The following is a 14,121-nucleotide window of genomic DNA, read 5'->3' on the forward strand; positions in this document are numbered from 1 at the left end:
AGCATCCCTCCACACCTAGGCTTTAACATGTCCCTCATTTGTGACATGCTGGAACGCAAGTCAGCCCAAATAAGTACACGCTACACATTATCTCAAATAAATCATAACATCATCTTTGAATTGTGATTAGAGAATGTGAGAATATTTGTTGCAGATTGTCTGTATGCACATATTATATATGCTAGTTCTAGTATAAAATTACAATGTGACATCGGAATTCAATTTTCACAAGAGATTGTTCGCTGACGCAATTTTTACGCTCAGTTCCGAATCCATGACCGTCTTATCTAAGATTTACTCCTGATTTCCTCACATTTGACGATAATTGCCGATCATCTCCTCGTTAATATAGTGAAGTAAAAATAGTCCGGAAACAGGACAAGACAGGTCTAATTTTTGGCAGCAATTTTCGGCATTTGCTATGAAGTACCGGTAGTGATGATATCTTCCAGCGGCTTTCTTTTTGAACGACTACTCAGTACCACGTGCCTGTACGCCCTGCTGGCAAAATTGGAAAAATTGTATTTCACATGTCACCGTTAATATACTGGTCTGCGTATATTGCAGGGGATCATCACTCCGTAGTTTGATATAAGCACCGGGCGTTGATTTATTGACCCAGATGTTGACACTGATGCTTAAATTGGATTTTGAGGGCAGTACTGAGTACATAACAGTCATGAATTAAAGCTTTTAAAGGAGACATTTGGCAAGTGATCATATCTGCGATGACGGGTATTGGCAGAAAACCCACAACTATTACTTTTGAATTATAATAAGGACAGTGCAACTTCCTTGATTTGAAGTTTGTGAAGAGGTGAGCAGACGAGTGATCAAACGTTCGCTGACGAGTTAGAAAGTTAAACTGCTAACTCAGATGGATTCTCAATTATCATTCCTTCTTATTCTTGTGAATATAGAGGTTGTACTTACATTTTCTAAAGTGGTGGCTGCCTGACATGATGGCTGCATCCCATTCTAAAATAGATATAGTTGCTGTGCCCCACCCGGCCAAGGAACTAAAAAGGGTGACCGTTTAACCGCAATATTTAGATTTTAGAGTGCATCATACTCGCTTCAACGGTTGACACATTCCAACTGAATGGCACTTTTGTTTACTCTCTACTCTCCTCTCGATGTAATGCACACCTGACACCAAAGTGTCACTTGTCACGTCTGGAATATTGTATTGATGACGGCACAATGATTTGAACTTCAAAATTACGCACGAGTCACTCTTAGGGCAGATTGGGGCGAATCCACATGTCCTGAGTCCTGATTAAATTCCATCTCTATTTATCTTCCGCTGTGGTACTTTGGGATGGAGATGTTGCGTTTTGGAGCTAAACATACGATTGTTTAATGTTTAATATGGCCACATTGAAACCTTTAGAAATGAATCTAGAAGTCAGTGTGCTTGCTCCAGGTGCCCACTGCGATTCTTCAAATGCCGTATTAATTCCAACTATAAGTATATTACCCTGCATTTCTCTCTTCCGCTTACATTCCTCTACATTTTTAACTTCCTTCTCTGTACCAACACGAACATGTTACTTATCCGTCAATTCAGGCAAACGGCTGCAGGATATGAGGAATATTTCAAATATTCAGCAACAATTCTGACTGTACCATAGTAAAACAAGTTCAATCAAGTTCTGTAGAAAAATAAATGGCGGTGTCGACCTTGCCAGATGAAAATACCTTTATCATATTCATATCCCTAAACCTAAGCATATCATTGTTTTGCTGGCATGCTGAAGCCACTGAAACATGTTTTAACAACCTGTTAAACGCAGCACACAGCAGGTAGACGGCCAGTTGTTTCCTGGCCTGGTTTAACTTTGTTGTTATTAAAACTATCACGGTAAACTATTTACAGTGAAACATTAAGCTCCGGAAAGCAAACCACGTACAATTATAATATCGGTCCAACCAAGCTAATTATTTTTTACTCTTTTCGACACCTAAAGAGATCAATGAACCTCTTCGAATATTTTCATATTTTTTTCAAAAATAATCTGTCACTCCCATCACTGTAAATGTGCAGTAACAATGAAATATTTAGCTGTCTCTAGGTTTTTTCTTGCAGTAAATTCATATTTCTGCAAGCTTTTCACTTCTAGTTCTTTGGCGCCGCCACTACTACAATAAAGAGATTATAATAAAGTTGTTGACTGCTCTTTTGAAACGTACATGTATAACGTATGGATGTGTTTGAGTATTTGAAGAATCGGAAAGTTAGTGACAGGTATGTTTTGGAAAACGCCTTCTCGTTTGGTGACTTGACTTCCTTACAAGTTGCTATGCCGATTTGCTAAATTAAGCGTGAATTTCAATTTTAACCCGTAAATTTTGATCTTTTAATCATGTGACGAGCTAATTTCAAGATTGTTCGTGTCAAATTTACACCAAATTTGTCACGGCACAAGAAGATAATATTTAATTATTTTACCGGAAATTTTGTCAGTTGAAAGATAATGAACAGTATCGCCTCAAGGCTCAAAATGCTCGTTAGCACCGAATTAAAGTATCTTATCATATTAAGATTTCTTGTTATAACAGTCGGTGAAACTTGTAGGTTATCAATTGTAGTACGGTTTCCAGCGCTGAAATAACTTTTCAAAAATTCCCAAGAATTTCCATTAGATCATGCATTGTTGAGTATTGGCCATCGAGTCACCCCGAAGCTGGGACTATGGTTTAATGGTTAATGGTCGTTGTGCTGGGTTATGCCGAACTTATTGGAGGATTTCAGTCGCTACAAACTATTTTTCTAAGAAACCGGAGCTTCAAACATTTACCTAGGTATAATTGGTAATAGCAGATTTATCAAGGTCGGGTGGCATTATGTTGCAGGATAATGATCTAAGTTTTACCCCGAGTAGGGCTTGTAACACTAGTTATCAATCTAAAACACCTTACCCGGACCTGAACCATCACTAACGATACACTAGAACAAGCCTGAAGCCACTTAACGAGTTATCCAAGAGCCTGTTTCTTAATTTATCTCAATTATATGTACTATGTTGATTGTTGAAACCCGAACAATAGGGTTTAATTAGGCTGACCGTAAACCGAGACCCGGTAATATTTGTGAGCTTTAACATTTCATGCCAATTATATGCCTGTGAAGCTGTTTAAAATAATAAATTAGACTACGAGCTTTATTTTAAAATCCTATTTTTATTTCCGGTTTTTACTAGTCTTCCGCAATAACTGTAAAAATTAAAGTTAAAAATGTTGCATGGAATAAATGCGGGTTTGAAAAAGCTAAAATTTACTGTGTCGGGTTGACAGAGGGTGTGCCAATTTTATTTTCATGGAGCTGGCGCCAGACTGATAGTATTAGTTCATTTATCATTCAGTTCGGAGCAACATGAGTTAAGTTTAGGGGACCTTAAAACATCATCGATACTTAAACAAGTGAAACATTAGGTTTTTATGCTGGAGATATAAGTTAAACTAATATTTAGTGGCAAAAAAAACTTACGTTTCGCTTGTACAACTATCATCATGTTAATATCTGGGCCAATATCATAATTCACAGAAAGTTGATATTATCAGGACAATAAACTCGTTCTCATGCTGCATGACAGTTAAACTAAACGAAGCCTGTCAAACCCCTTCCATAATCCTGGCTCTCAGCTTCTTAAACATGACTTTAATTCCCGTGTGAAAGTAATTAATGCATCTTGACATATGTAACTATTGGCAGGCTAGTAGAGCCGTGGCAGGCTAGTAGAGCCGTGGCAGGCTAGTAGAGCCGTGGCAGGCTAGTAGAGCCGTGGCAGGCTAGTAGAGCCGTGGCAGGCTAGTAGAGCCGTGGCAGGCTAGTAGAGCCGTGGCAGGCTAGTAGAGCCGTGGCAGGCTAGTAGAGCCGTGGCAGGCTAGTAGAGCCGTGGCAGGCTAGTAGAGCCGTGGCAGGCTAGTAGAGCCGTGGCAGGCTAGTAGAGCCGTGGCAGGCTAGTAGAGCCGTGGCAGGCTAGTAGAGCCGTGGCAGGCTAGTAGAGCCGTGGCAGGCTAGTAGAGCCGTGGCAGGCTAGTAGAGCCGTGGCAGGCTAGTAGAGCCGTGGCAGGCTAGTAGAGCCGTGGCAGGCTAGTAGAGCCGTGGCAGGCTAGTAGAGCCGTGGCAGGCTAGTAGAGCCGTGGCAGGCTAGTAGAGCAGATGTCACCAAACCGGATGATTTGGGTTTAGAGACCCGTTAAACATGATCGATACTTAAACAAGTGAAACATTATCTTTTTGTCCGCTAGATATAACCTAAACTAATATTTAGAGGCGAAAACAATCACGTTGAGCTTGCTAAAGTTAAACTATCGCCATGTTTATTATTATATCTGGAAGGTCAAAATCATGATTCGCTCACCCCTTCCATAATCCTGGCGCTCAGCTTCTTAAACATGACTTTAATTCCCGTGTGATAACAATTAATGCATCTTGACATTTGTAATTATTGGCAGGCCAGTAGAGCCGGAGCAGATGTCACTAAGCCGGATGGTAGCTTTATTTACCCGACCTACGTACAGCTGACTATCGGCAATGTGTTTTCGCTCGGGTTCGGACCCTTCAGGTGGGTTTGTGCCAGTGGCAGGGAGGAGGATCTCCAGAAATCAGATGAGATAGCTGCTGGGGTTATCAGAGAGCAACTTACTGAGAGCCCTAGTCCGGAGGTGGAGGGTAACCTTCGAGATAACCTCACTTGGGTCAGTTTATTTTATATTTATTCTTATATTTATTTCTAGATATTAGCTCTATATTAGCTCTATGACAAAGGCGTTGTTTGTAAGGAATTGGAACAATATACTGCACTGTATCGTCACATTGTTGATTGTAATTCACTCTTGAAATACAAATAATTTGTGATTTTATAGTGTTGAAATAGCTACAAAATAAGCTTTTAAGTGTTTCAAGTTAAGATTCCCAATTCTGACAATTTTTTAAATAGTTTGTTTAAGTCTAAAAGACATAGATGTAGATTCCTAAAACTCAAATGATGGGTATTCTGCTTAACTTGATTTATTTACGTCCATTTTCTTGGTTGTGAGACTTGAATGTAAAATGACTTTGAAGTATTGTTTTTAAAATGCCCATTTTGACGATAGTTATGAGTAGAGGCATAATAATGGGCTATTTTCAAATATAAGACCTGGAGTCAGAAATATTCGTATCATTTAACAGATATCAGCCCATTGCCAAAATCGTTTAAAAAATGTTGCGTCATATTGCCGCTATAATGGTACGGTACGTGTTATTTTCACAATACTCGTGACATGATTTTTATATTTACGTGCTTGGGCGGTACGAGTCACAAGAATTTTGAGTCTTTCCTCAACCTTTTTAACTATAGAAATGTTCGCGCTAGTTGTCCAGTTTAGGCTAATTATTTTCCTTGTATGGCTTAAAAGCTACCTAAAAGATAACTCTGAACTATTTTGAACGCATCGAGAATTAACCTTTTTGGCATCTTCTAAGACAGTCTCTGAATTTGTGCAACGCCAATGGTCTTTCGCCTTTGCTGCACTTGTAAGTAATTAACCGCTACATGAGGCTTCTCCCGAGTTACTAACACTCACCAGCAGGTTTATAGATGGGAACACTCCGTACAGGTTCTTGGCAGCAGCAGACATGACCACCACAAGATGTTAGAAAGAGACAAAACAGTCACTCTTCAGATACCCAGCATCCACTAACTAGCTGAGCAATTAGCAGAGTAATTAGCAATTAGCTCAGCAAGTTCTCACTCTGAGCAAGTTCTCACTCTGTTTACCGTTCAATATTACTCAGGTGGAGAAAGCAATGGACAACAAGCTGGTTGTGGGGTCCCAAGCTCGTATCCTGTACTGCAACCAGGCGGGCAGATCTAGGATAGCAGCTGCTTTCAACAGAGCTGTCGCTTCCGGGGATATATCTGCCCCTGTTGTAAGTTAAGTTGTGCCGTTAGTGTTAGTGTAGTAGTACGGTAAGGATTCATAGTTACAATAGACCGAACATGTTCTAGTGTGTAGTGTAACCTGATTAGCAAGTCGTGAAATTCGGACACTTTCCATTACCCAACACACATTGTCATGGCTTTAAACACTGATTTAATACCTATGATATTACTGGGTTTATGCCTTTTATTTTTTATTAGATTATTCGATTATTTAAATATTTACAAAACTGATAACAACAACATAAAAACCTCATGATAATAAATGAACCCAAAATTCCGAAACCCATATGTAATTCGTTGCCTAAAACTCGGTATTTTATAATTATCATGAGTTCTTTACGTACATCATAACTATTGATATTGTGAGTTCTTCACTTGAACTGTTTACATTTGGTTTCATTATCAACTTTACAAGTGGGTCACAAGTTTATCCATATCTGTAATAATTTCCCATAGAAACAAACCCTTCTCTCGACAGGTGCTATCACGTGATCACCACGACGTGAGTGGAACGGACTCTCCCTACAGAGAGACATCCAACATTACTGACGGCTCTATGTGGTGCGCTGACATGTCCATTCAGAATGTGATCGGAGACGCGCTGCGCGGCGCTACTTACGTCAGCATCCACAACGGTGGTGGAGTTGGCTGGGGCGAGGTGAGGAGATATACCAGCCATGCTGATAAGTTTTGTAGAAGATAGTTTAGTTGTTGACATGTTGGAGTTGTCAGTCGTCGGCGTATTCCCATGGGAAGAGTAAATTAAGTTGCTAATGGGTTTTGATATGTTGAACTTGATAAACGTTGCATGGGTGCCATTACTTGTGGTGACATCAAGATTAAATTTGTGATCCAAAACTTAAGAAATGCCTTTTTGTCTGACAAGTTGAGAGGAGGTTTTAACTTTTCACGTTACGCTACTTATGTTTTATGTATACTGACAGTGAGTTAAGAAAGCCGAAATATCACTCCATGTTGAATCATGGTCATGGTGTCTCCAAAAAGGTTACATCGACTACCTTGGGCATATGGGTATAAATAGCATCATTAGGTTTTTGTAGTCTGCATCGAAAGTTTTATAGTAAGTTTTGAAATATCCAGGAATAACACAATCACAACAGCTCGTACAGCCTAAATTATCATTTGACGTAGACATTATTCTAGTATCATGAGCACTTGCGGATATTTTGGAAGAGTAGCACAAGCCGCTGCAGCTACCACATTTTATATTGATTCTATGATCAGCAGTAACACTGAAATTTTCAGGAAATGTCATCTTCAATTAATTTTTACGTTTGTGGAAGTACGGGTATCGGCCTTACAAAATGACAGGCCTCACAAAATGACAGCCCACATAGACCATGCTGTAGCTTAGGTTCCCTATACATTGAACCCTATTCCTTTTACTGTATGAAAGAAAAAGCATTAATTAACACTTCCCAAGGAATGATAATGACATAGAATCTATATTTCTTACATAAATATGGACGTTTTTGCTGTTCAGTCATTGCCCCGCCTAACTGTTACCCAGAATGGAGACCAAAGTTTTGAATTTAACCCCAGAAAACCAGGTACTACCATGACTTATGTCAATCAAAGACTACTCTGGTCAAATAAAAAAACTGATGTAGTGACTTTGGTAGAAGAAATGACAAAAAAATGACCTAGCCTCACAAAATGACAGTGTTATGCCTCACAAAATGACAGTTTTATTTTATGATACAAAGATGGCATATTTATATTGGATGCCCCTTGCCTAATTATTGGTATTCTTAAACCGAGTAAGCTCATGATGAGCCTAAATGTGTTTGTTTGATCATCAATTTTGATCAAAATGCCTCACAAAATGACACCGAAAAGCCTTACAAAATGACAATGTTTCAGATTGAATTATTTTCATCATCTAAAATGGATCAGAGACAGTCAATACAAGAAGGAGTTAAAAATAATCATAATCTGACAGTTAACAATCAAGTAGCATTAAAAAAGTGCAGTTCTGATATCAAAACTTTGATTTCAAACTCTTTGATTTCAAACTCTGATTTCAAAACTCAACGAAATAAAGCTTCTATTTTATGAAAGCAGAGAGTAATAACAACTCCTAAAACATGTCAAACGTTAACTAAACACTGAAAAGTGATCTATCCAGTCATAGAAAATATCAAATATAACCAAATACTGTGTTCAAGTATGAAAACAAAAAATGATTTTTACGCCTCACAAAATGACATTTTTTAAATTTTTTCAAAGTATAAAAAATGTTCCTTTTTAAATATATTTTGGTAAAAACAGAACTGGTATAATATAAACAACATATATATCTAACAGTAAGACACGTGAAAGAATAATGAAACTTTTTCCCAAATCGGATTTGAAGTGATGCCGTTTTGGGTTGTCATTTTGTAAGGCACTATCTCACGCGAAATTGCCCAACTTTTTTTAATCATCCTTTTTCCTGTAAAAGCTATTCTAATCTTCAATCTATCATATTTATCTAACTGTCCTAGGTGAAATCAAATTTCTATAGGCTGCTGTTAAAAAATGACAGCCGTGACGAAATTGTCATTTTGTAAGGCATGTTTTTTTGGAAGATTTCAAAGATGACAATTTTTATCGCAAAATTTACGGTTTTTCAATCAAATCAACCCCCGGGAAGAAAAATATACCTGTTGAACTACCTATCTGGATAATAAAACATGAACAAAACTCATTTTTGTGCATTTCAGAGCCATCTCCTTTTTCGTGTCATTTTGTAAGGCCGATACCCGTATAAGCAATAATAAAAAGTTATAATCTGACTATAGTTCAGATCAGAGTCTTTTACAAGAACCAAAGGTCTTTTATCTTTTTATGCTACAAAATTGCGATCCCTGTCTTATCTATGAGATCTAAATTAAAAACTGAAATCTCTTATTTGTTAAAGGGTTGTTAAAATATACGCTAATTCAGACGTTACAGTGATACCAAATGATATAATATTTAATGTTACAATACAAGGATCAATAAAAAATAGAGAATTTAAGTTTCAAAATTAATACTGTCGAGTCCTGTTATGTTTTACTTTATAAAACACAATTTCTAATTTTTTCTCCCGTTTCTCCTTTCTTCAACGTCTTGTCCAGTGACCGGTATCGGTTTGTTTCTAGTCTCGACCAGTAGAAATGATCCCATCATACAAAAGACCGATATGAAAGCTAGGCTCCCAAGAACCACCGCTTTGGAAGTGATGAGTGCCAAATTGTTGAATAAGAACGGACCTGTGAAGGAGCCAACTCTAGAAATACCAGAACAAAAGCTGAACACGATACCCCTATGTGTTGTTGGTGCTAATTCTCCAGTCCAAAGCAAAATTCCTGAGTAGAGTCCGTTCACAAATATGGCTCCGATCAAACAGCTGACGCTTTCCAGTGTCCAGCCACTTCCAAATTCCACGTTTGGTATCGCTGTAAGGTAGGTCAGAGCGGCCCCTAGAAACATAAATATCATGGCATGTCTTCTTCCCTGCCAGTCTATTAAAGAAACAGACATAAAATAAGAAATTATTTCTCCCACACCAGCCATAATGTACCCTAAGTACCTATCTGGAAGGATATCTCCCCAACCGAAGCCAAAGCCATAAGAAAACATCGCAATGGACGGCCAAATGACCATAAGGATTGAAGTTTCAAGCAGAAGACTTGGGTACCGGATAAATTCGGTCAGTTGCTGCCTGACATTATGGTTTCTATCTTTAGCTTTTCCGGCGTCTATTATTTGGATGTTTTCTAGATCCAGGTCCATATTGTTCAATTTCGCCAAGGCTTTGAAGGATTTCTTGGCTGCCTCCACATCATTTTTTATCAAATAGTATCTGGGTGATTCTGGACAGATAAAAATTTGTAATGATGTGAGCACCATGACTATGGACGCTGCTAAAAACATGTTGTTCCAGCTTATTACGAAGTAGCCAATTCCTACTAAAGGTACGTAACCAAATGAACCCAAACACCCTGCCCAACCGTTTATGATGTGTCTGTGTTTTGATGGAACAAGCTCCGCTGTTAGAAGGTACATTCCATCGGACTGTAAGATATTACCAACGCCCACGAAGAACCTAACTGCTAAAAGTGAGGCGTAGTTATGACAAAATGTTCCCATTAAAAGCGAGAAAGTCACGATGAACATACCAATTATTGCTGTATTCTTTCTCCCAATTCTATCAAACAAGTAACCACCTAGAATAAATCCTGACAATCCTCCAGCAAATAAAATTGACATTAACAAGGTTTTTCGTGCCTTCCGGAATCCGACATCGCAGTACAAATCAAACTCCGCAGAAAATGAGGAATGTTCAAGACTCCATTCTATGTCAGAAGATCCAAGGATAAGTTCTTTTTTACCATCCACTTCGTTGGTAATTTCGCAAGGAAATTTGTGTAGTAATGATGGATTGGCTCTTGTCAAATTAAAGCACTTTATGGATTTGCATTTCCAAGTGTCGTCGGGGGTTGGATCAATACCTGAAACAAAATTTACAAATTAATAATTTGCTAAAATAAACATAGATCCTCTTCATTGAATGAATATATCAATAATCAAAAGTAATGCATACATAAATATTGAACACGCTTTTAACTTTTTCCTGATTATGTACTTTTCGGCCTATATCATACGTCATAATAATCCGTAATTAGGCTTGTAAGTTATTTAACCCACACCAATCACCTGCGAATTCAGTTATAAAAACATTCGAAGTCCCTCCCAACCATACCAACATCAGTGACATTAGCAGAGCTGTGTACTTCCAACTCCGGTTCCGGGCTAACTCCTCTAGCAGATCATCACAACTGACCAGTTTTCTGTCAGTATCTTCTACCGGTAGGGTGGATCCGTAAGTTGGGTGAGCCTTGATCTCGTCTATCATCTTCACAACTTCTTCAAACTTTTGGGATATTCTTCGGTTTATAACTTAACTTCGATGGCGTGGGGTATCCAATAATGAAAAAATGGTGAAAAAATGGTGAAAAATTGTGTATTCCCGGCGAAAATGGTCAAATTCTCAATTAGGAAGGAAGGAAACATGATACTACAGAAACTGAGAAACATGTGATGTACGTGTACAATGTACATGTACAAAGGCCTCATGGATCTATGTCTGTAACTCTGTAAAGTTGGGGTTATTATATTCTGACGAAGTATTCTGCAGGAGAGTGTAGGAGTGTGGTGTGGTCTGCAGGAGAAGCTGAATGCGGGATACTGGATAGACCCCAAGAGGATAGCATGAAGACCTACCTCTGGGATGACTGGGGTGTCCTAAGCAGGGTTGTGAAATTCAAATACGTGTTTTACGTTTTTTTGAATCGGAGCGTTTTTACGTTTTTTAACAGGTTTTTGCGTATTTATTTTAAAAACGTTGTGATTTATACGGAAATTTACAATGTTTTGACGGTCACCGACTACCAGTAAACGAACCAGCGAAGTACGAACACTGAGGCCTGGGCCACAATCACATAAGCAGATTGCAGTCTGCAGTTACACTGTACACTTACATTCCTATTAAAACTGCAAAGTATCGAAACGATCCATCACATATCCTCATTACTCACTTTATTATTGTAGTTAAGCGAACATTCCAGACTCTGCTATATTATATGAAACTGCAGCTGATTCCCACCCCTCTTAGTTATTCGTGTTACATGTACAGCAACTTAGAAAGCAAGAGTTTCAACAGCCAACACAACTGGCAAGTTTGATTGGTCATACCGCTACATTTTGAATTTCCACGTGAGTCGGCTTGATTAGATTATGCGAACGTTTTTTCTCGTTTTTGAACGTTTTTTGAAAAGGATAGAAAAAAGCACGTTTTTAACGTTTTTTGAGTTTACCATTTACGTTTTTCACAACCCTGGTCCTAAGGAGATGATACCGCGGAAATCTATGAGAAAATGAGGGGGTCGAGTGGCAGGTCGAGTGAGGAGGAATAAGTAATATTATAACATGACGTATATTGTACATGAGCACACCTCATCATACAGCGCTGAATAAGAGCTGCATGCTGGTCACAAGACATGGTCACAAGGCATGGTCGCAACATGTCACCTTAAGGGAGCTGGATAGACGTTACACAAATGCGAAACAACGGTCGAAAACAAACGGTTATTTCACTCTGTTTATATGGATATGATATGATTTGATGAAATATGATAGTAACATCATCAAGTTCGGTGAAATATGATACCATAATCAGGTGACAGAGATTAAGAAGCACAAACCAGTTGACAACGGTCGGAAAGTGATCACGTGATGTTTAAAAGCTTTTAAACACAATCCTTATCTTAATGATCTATCTCATATTTCTAGAACCCCCCTGCAAAACACTGATTAACCTACACAGGTCACAGGTATGAGAGCTACCTCAAAATAATGGGCTGTTCAAATCAAGCTTTATTGATGAAGACCTTTTTACACTCGATTATAATGAGATACGGAAACATAAAACATGTACCTCATCGTGATTTGATCGGGTTGTACTTCCTAGATACATTCTTTAGGTTCAAACGTGAATACATAGGGTGAAAGCCAAAGCTCAATGCACATGTATGTCCTTATTAGACTGCAAATAGAGACTGCAATTAGACTGCAATTAGACTGCAACAACACAAAACCTAAGTTTACGACCTAATCAAAGAACTTTACATAAACTGTTCGAGAGAACAACAAGCAACAAACAGGGTACATTGGAGAGGCCTAATACATCGGAGAATGGAGTTACTATGTGGTGCAGGCCACTCCAATGACTAGGAGGAGACCTTTTTAAGTACAAGTAGTAAGATTGTCTGTTTATGTAGTTATGTGTCAACTGTTACCCTCCATTGTTGCACTGTTGCTTTGACTAATGAGATGTAATAGGAAAGTCCTACATCAGATTAATGTATCTAACTCATAAATACATGTCCTATATTTCTTGAGAGATATTGAGGAAATTATTAAACTGAGAGATTTTGCCAAGAAACTGAAAGGAACTAGAGGCGAACATTTGCTAAATCGTATGTGACTTTTGTGTTTAACATGCGGTTATTGCGGGCTCTATTTTAATTATATCATGCTTCTTTAATGTTCCAACAAATTAAGTTTATAACAATTTGAATAATTAACATTTCCCTCTCCAGGTGATGAACGGAGGGTTCGGGATGGTGCTGGACGGTAGTGAGGAGGCAGGTGAAAAAGCAGTTTCCATGTTACACTGGGACGTAAGTAACGGGGTCTGTAGGCGAGCCTGGGCCGGCCACCCTCTAGCTCAACAGGCTATGTCCAACACTCAGGACACTGTGCCTGGGTATCATGTCACCATGTGTAACAATGCTGATGAGGATTTGATCCGGAGCCTTTAGAGAGTGAACGTTTCAACCATGATTAACTGAACACTGGATTTAGGATTATCAGAATACTTTACATTGCTTTTTAATTCACTGTGACGGCGTGACCCGTATCTGTATTTTTATTCGTTGCTAATGTTTAGATATTCGTTTTATGGGAGTTTTTATAATACCAGATTGTTAGCATTTTAACCCGAGCGTTGGAATATTTCATTTATTGTCGAAAATTTCTGTTATTTACCGATATTGAGGATGTATTTTAAGAGAGTATTTAATTTTTGTCATTTTTAGTGACCCCCGCACAAACTTTATTTTGACTGGTATATTTTGTATGTGTAGACTGAGCTGTATTGTACGTATAGCATGAGAATTGTGCTTTTTCAACTTTTAGAGTTTCACTATTACTCAGGCTTTTTAGAGTATCACAGAGTTGTTCGCTTGACTCTTTCAGACTGTCACTCGAAGCCATAAACATCAAAAATTTGACAAACCTTAACACTTAAAGTGGCCGGGGGTACCAATATTGAGAATCGTGGAAATAGATTTTATGATGTTTACTGAAAGAGGAGAGTGAGATCTTCCAGATGGTTTTTACTCCATAAAAAATATTAATTCTATTACGGACGCGATTTTACCATTTTAACTGTGACAGAAAGTCAGACAAAGTTGTCGGTATTTTCGGAATTACACACACGCGCCGACCTTTAATAGTTTAATGACCCATAACTTTTACCAGAATCCACATTTTTTTGATGTAATAAAAAGCATCTAGTAGATCTCACTCTCCTATTTTAGAAAAAATCATACAATTAATTTCCACGATTCTCAATATT

The 14,121-nt window shown here is 38.3% G+C and overlaps 2 protein-coding genes across 2 annotated transcripts in view; one reads left to right on the forward strand and one right to left on the reverse strand.

Moving 5' to 3' along the window:
• The window catches only part of LOC134821969 (urocanate hydratase-like), a 29,423-nt gene extending 15,736 nt beyond the window's left edge, over positions 1 to 13,687 (forward strand). Inside the window, exons 9-12 of the mRNA XM_063832807.1 lie at positions 4,462 to 4,704; positions 5,786 to 5,920; positions 6,412 to 6,591; positions 13,082 to 13,687. Coding sequence (XP_063688877.1) covers positions 4,462 to 4,704; positions 5,786 to 5,920; positions 6,412 to 6,591; positions 13,082 to 13,303 — 780 coding nt within the window. The 3' untranslated portion in view covers positions 13,304 to 13,687. The remainder of the gene's footprint in view (positions 1 to 4,461; positions 4,705 to 5,785; positions 5,921 to 6,411; positions 6,592 to 13,081) is intronic.
• LOC134821993 (solute carrier family 22 member 15-like) lies at positions 8,701 to 10,850 on the reverse strand. The gene is made up of 2 exons (XM_063832827.1): positions 10,638 to 10,850; positions 8,701 to 10,432 (listed from the first exon to the last, which is right to left on the reverse strand). Exons 1-2 carry the CDS (start codon positions 10,834 to 10,836, stop codon positions 9,012 to 9,014), a joined length of 1,620 nt encoding a protein of 539 aa, XP_063688897.1. The 5' UTR covers positions 10,837 to 10,850; the 3' UTR covers positions 8,701 to 9,011.
• Positions 13,688 to 14,121: the final 434 nt, after the last annotated feature.

The sequence above is a fragment of the Bolinopsis microptera genome, chromosome 1, assembly GCF_026151205.1.
Source record: "Bolinopsis microptera isolate Bmic1 chromosome 1, MBARI_Bmic_1.0, whole genome shotgun sequence".
NCBI lineage: Eukaryota > Metazoa > Ctenophora > Tentaculata > Lobata > Bolinopsidae > Bolinopsis > Bolinopsis microptera.